At 32.2% G+C, this 4,873-nt stretch overlaps 1 protein-coding gene across 1 annotated transcript; it reads left to right on the plus strand.

Moving 5' to 3' along the window:
* The first annotated feature begins 605 nt into the window (after positions 1–605).
* On the plus strand, positions 606–1,886 carry LOC112529156 (chitinase 6-like). The gene is made up of 2 exons (XM_025140254.1): positions 606–1,023; positions 1,281–1,886. The coding sequence occupies exons 1-2, from the start codon at positions 624–626 to the stop codon at positions 1,688–1,690; spliced, it is 810 nt and encodes a 269-aa protein (XP_024996022.1). The 5' UTR covers positions 606–623; the 3' UTR covers positions 1,691–1,886.
* The last annotated feature ends 2,987 nt before the right edge of the window (positions 1,887–4,873 follow it).

Raw genomic sequence — 4,873 nt, forward strand, 5'->3', positions numbered from 1 at the left:
ATATTAATCATATTTTTTAGTTTTAATTAAAACTTATCAATATAAATTTAATGCTATATGAAAAATAATTAAAACATAATAATATAATGACATAATTATAAATACTTGTATAAAAATTTACAAGAAAAAAAAATAAAAAAAAGTATTCTAATAATAACTATTTTAGATTTTTTAATATTCATTCAACTTATATGTTTATAATAATGTTAAAAAAATAAATATTGGTTAAGAAATAATAAATAAAAAATAATAGCAGAATAGGAATGTATATAAAAACATGGATTTTTGTTTAACGATCTGGATTCTAATAAAAACCTGTATCCCATTATCGAGTTTCTTGTAAAAATCATTAAAAATAACTTCAACAAGTAACTTCATTGTAGATGTGCTAATATTGTCAATAATGCCCCATCACGAGTAGCTTAATATTCTTATTTTGATTCTACAAATGCACCAATTATTCCCAAACAAAGAGGGTATATAAGTAATTAACCAATATCAACCAACAAAAATTCATGATACATATTTTCGACCAAAAAGAAATAATGGGAGACTTTGGAGGAGACTTCCCCACTATAAATATCCCTTTTCAACTTCCACTCTCAACGCACCACAAAAACAAAATGAAAACAATCCTTCTGTTGGTCGGAATATTCCTTGCCGGAATCCTCCTCCCGGAGCCGGTTACATCACAGAATTGTAAATGTGCTCGGAACTTGTGTTGTAGCAAGTATGGTTTCTGTGGAACCGGACCCGCATATTGTGGAAAAGACTGTCGAGGTGGCCCATGTTCTCAACCGGCTCCTCCAAATAATGCCAATGTCCCTAGTCTAGTGACGCCTGCATTTTTTAACGGGATCGTTGCCAAGTCTGCACGCAATTGTCCCGGGAGAGGTTTTTATACACGGGCTGCCTTTCTTAATGCCATCAAAGGCTACCCACGTTTTGGTAGATCTGGTTCGATCGCAGATTCGAAACGCGAAATCGCGGCTTTCTTTGCTCATGTTAGTCATGAGACTAGAAGTAAGTACGTTATTAAGGGTTGGACAGGCCAATACTAGATTATTTTTGGACAACATATGTACGTCCATTAATTTTAACGTGACGATTTTGTCCCACCCATTTTTTCAAGAATGATCCAAATCCTGCTTTTCTAGCAATTCATGCGATCAGGGTTTAATAGTTATCCTATACATGAATATTTTTAAACCAAACATGTGACACTTTCCAATAAAACGTGTGTAATGTTAATTTTGACTTTTTCTTATATGGATTCGCAGACTTTTGTTATAAAGAAGAAATAAATGGTCGTTCAAGAAACTACTGTGATAGGACCAACACTCAATATCGTTGCAACCCTAAAAAGAGTTATTATGGAAGAGGACCGATCCAACTTGCATGGAATTATAACTACGGTGCAGCCGGCAAGAGCCTTGGGTTCGACGGACTCAACAACCCCGAGATCGTGGCTAGAGACCCAGTGGTTTCATTCAAGACCGCCTTGTGGTTTTGGATGGAGAACTGTCATTGGGATTTCGCTTCTGGTAAGGGGTTCGGAGCTACAATCCGAGCCATCAATGGAAAGGAATGTGGCCGCGGGAACCCGAGGGCCGTGACCTCTCGTGTCACATATTACATTGCTTACTGTAAGCAATTTGGTGTTAAAACTGGCAATCAACTTAGATGCTAGACTCTGGTCGTATTAATACCATGTGAAAACCGACACCAGGCTTATAGGGTTTTTCGTTAATGAAAACCATCTCCTAGTTGGCCTATATCGTGTTTCATCAAAAGGCTATGAGTTTAATCGTTTTTAATAATTGTTATATATAACAATAAATGTTTTCAGACTGATAAATAAATATTTTGCTTTCATATTTGATGGTTAAGAATGTTACCTGATAAGATAAGAGTGATAAGATTTGTTACACATATCGAGAAAAAAAGCTTCCTTACAAACTTACATTAGATAGTAATTAATGCAAACTTTATTAAATTATGATGCATTTTGATCATCAAAATATGTTGTTAATTTTGACTTTTTGTGCATCGATCCACAAAGTTTTGTTATACACAAGAAATGGATGGTCCTTTAGAGCTAGAGAATACTGCAATACGACCAACACCCAATATCCATGCAACTCAAACAAGGGTTATTATGGGAGAGGTATGATCCAACTCTCATGGAACTACAACTATGGTGAAGCTGAAGAGAGCCACGGTTCGATTGACTCAATGCCCTTGAGATAGGGGATAGAGACCAAATGGTTTAGTTTAAGAACACCTTGTGGCGACAAATATGTATATCATAAATACTAATATATATATATATATATATATATATAGGGTTGGGTTTACGTGAGACCAACCTGTTTTCGTTAGATCTTTTTTACACTTGAAATTTCACTGCAAAACGTTGTGAAAGTTAGAAAAAGCAGACTTTTCATAGCAAAAACACTGTTAAGGTTACCTTCACAACATCTTGCTGTGAAGTTTCAATTGTAAAAAAGTGGTCTTACGGGTCTCACGAAAACAAGTTGGTCTGACGTGATTCCAAGTATATATATAGGGACTCATTCAAGGGAAAACTGATTAGTTTGTGGTAACTGTGAGATCCAATCTCAACCACAAATCAACGGATAAATTAGAAAATTAATAATTATGGTAGTTTGAGTTAAAACTATAATTAGAAGGCATTTTAGGTATTTTTAAAAAAACTCATATTTCCTCTCTTATCTCTCCTCTCTCTGACCTCCGATCTCCGGCCTCCGGTGAACATTAATCCGGCAAGTACCAAGTAATCACAAAGATACACAATGTGATACTCATTGTGATATACTGTGATACCATTGTGATACCAACTACGATACCAACTCAAACATTAAAAACAAAGATACACAATGTGACACCCATTGTGATATATTGTGATACCGATTTCATCGGAGACCGGAGATTGGAGGTCGGAGAGATGAGAGAGGAGAGAGAAGTTTTTTAAAAATACCTAATATGCCCTCTAATTATAATTTTACTCAAACTACCATAATTATTAATTTTCTAATTTATCCGTTGATTTGTGGTTGAGATTGGACCTCACAGTTATCACAAATTAATCAGTTCTCATTTGATTAGGCCTATATATATATAGGGGTTCATTGAAGGGAGAATTGACTAGTTTGTAGTAACCGTAAGATCCAATCTCAATCACAAATCAATAGATAAATTAGGAAATTTATAATTTTGGTAATTTTAAATTAAAATTTTAATGCAAGAACATTTTAGGTATTTTCTCTCCTCTCTCGTCTCTCCTCTCTCCGTCCCCCGTAATCCAGCCTTTGGCCACCGTTGTCAGGTGATACTACTGTGATACCTAAAATTATTGACTATGTTAAATAAAAGACACAGTGTGATATCCAATCACATATAATATGCATTATGATACAACTGTGTTACATATCCGACCGACCACACAAACAACCTCAGTGTGATACCCAAGCACATATAAGATGCACTGTAATACCACTGTGGTATCACCGAACGACGGTGGCCGGGGACGGAGAGAGATGAGAGAAAATACCTAAAATGTCATTGCATTAAAATTTTAATCTAAATTACCAATATAATAAATTTCTTAATTTATCTATTGATTTATGGTTGAGATTGGATCTCATGGTTACCACAAACTAATTAGTTCTCATTTGATTAAACTCATATGCATACATATATGTACGTGTTTTCTATGATTAGCTAGTGAATCAATGATACTGAACTTTTTTAAATAAGGATATATACTAAATATATACTTAAAGATAAGACAATAAAAAACGTCTTTCAAAAACTATCTATTGAGTCATGACATGCCATGGATATGATATGACGTATGAGACAAGCTTTGAGTCATTTTTCTTTGTTTGCAAATATCATGAAAACCATTAATTGTTGCCACTCATCCTTCACTCTAATTTGCACTATCATTTCAAGTGCTTCACATCTCTTCTTCTACATCAACTTTCTCCATATAATTAAATTTTAATTTTAATAAAATTTGGTTTATAACACACCAAAAATTTATAAGTATTGTAATCCAATAATTGGTTGGTTTATAGAACTTAAGTTTATAGGAACAAACAATTGTGTTTATACCATGCTTTTAAATATCTTAACAAAATATTTAAGACGTTTTGAAATAAAATGTTCCATTATTTTTTTACAGAACGTTCTTGAAGAGTGTCTTTTGAACATTTTTATAAAACACTTAGTTTGTTTGTATCACACACTTTTCTTCAAATGAGGTCATATAAAATTAAAAACTAAATGGACACTTTATTTCAAAATTGTTCGAAAATTTTTGTTAAGACGTTTAAAAACGTCTTATAAACTATAAATTTATTGTAACATTGTTTATACTGGATATAAATTTAAGTCCTCTAAAATGGTTTAATCATTACTCAAATGTATATATGTCATGCAACTAATCTTATTTTAGTCGGAATTTAGACAAATACCTTATGCATTTGCGTCATATTAGAAAAAACAAAAAAAATCTTTATCTAGATTTGTATAAAGATCCATATTTGCATTAAAATCTTCATTTACGTAAAAAAAATCTGAATATACATTTTACGCGAATGCATAAAATATTAGGGTAACTCTAATGAAAATAATGAAAAAAGTCTGGAAAAAAAACCAATGGACTTTCATATTTTGAATGATTAAATCCCTAAATATTTTTTGAACCAAAAGAGTACTTGGATCTATAAAAATAAACAAATATACCAAAAAATTACTTACATTTACGAAAATATACTTACATTTAAAAAAGATTATTGATAAAATTTATTTTAATTAAAAATAAAATATATTTTCTCAATGATTT

Source organism: Cynara cardunculus (genome assembly GCF_001531365.2).
Source record: "Cynara cardunculus var. scolymus isolate 2C chromosome LG 16, CcrdV1, whole genome shotgun sequence".
NCBI classification, from domain to species: domain Eukaryota; kingdom Viridiplantae; phylum Streptophyta; class Magnoliopsida; order Asterales; family Asteraceae; genus Cynara; species Cynara cardunculus.

Coding starts and splice junctions, on each gene's coding strand:
- LOC112529156 (XM_025140254.1), top strand. CDS start 624: ATGAAAACAATCCTTCTGTTGGTCGGAATATTCCTTGCCGGAATCCTC. Junction 1,024..1,280: donor TGTTAGTCATGAGACTAGAA/GTAAGTACGTTA, acceptor ATGGATTCGCAG/ACTTTTGTTATAAAGAAGAA.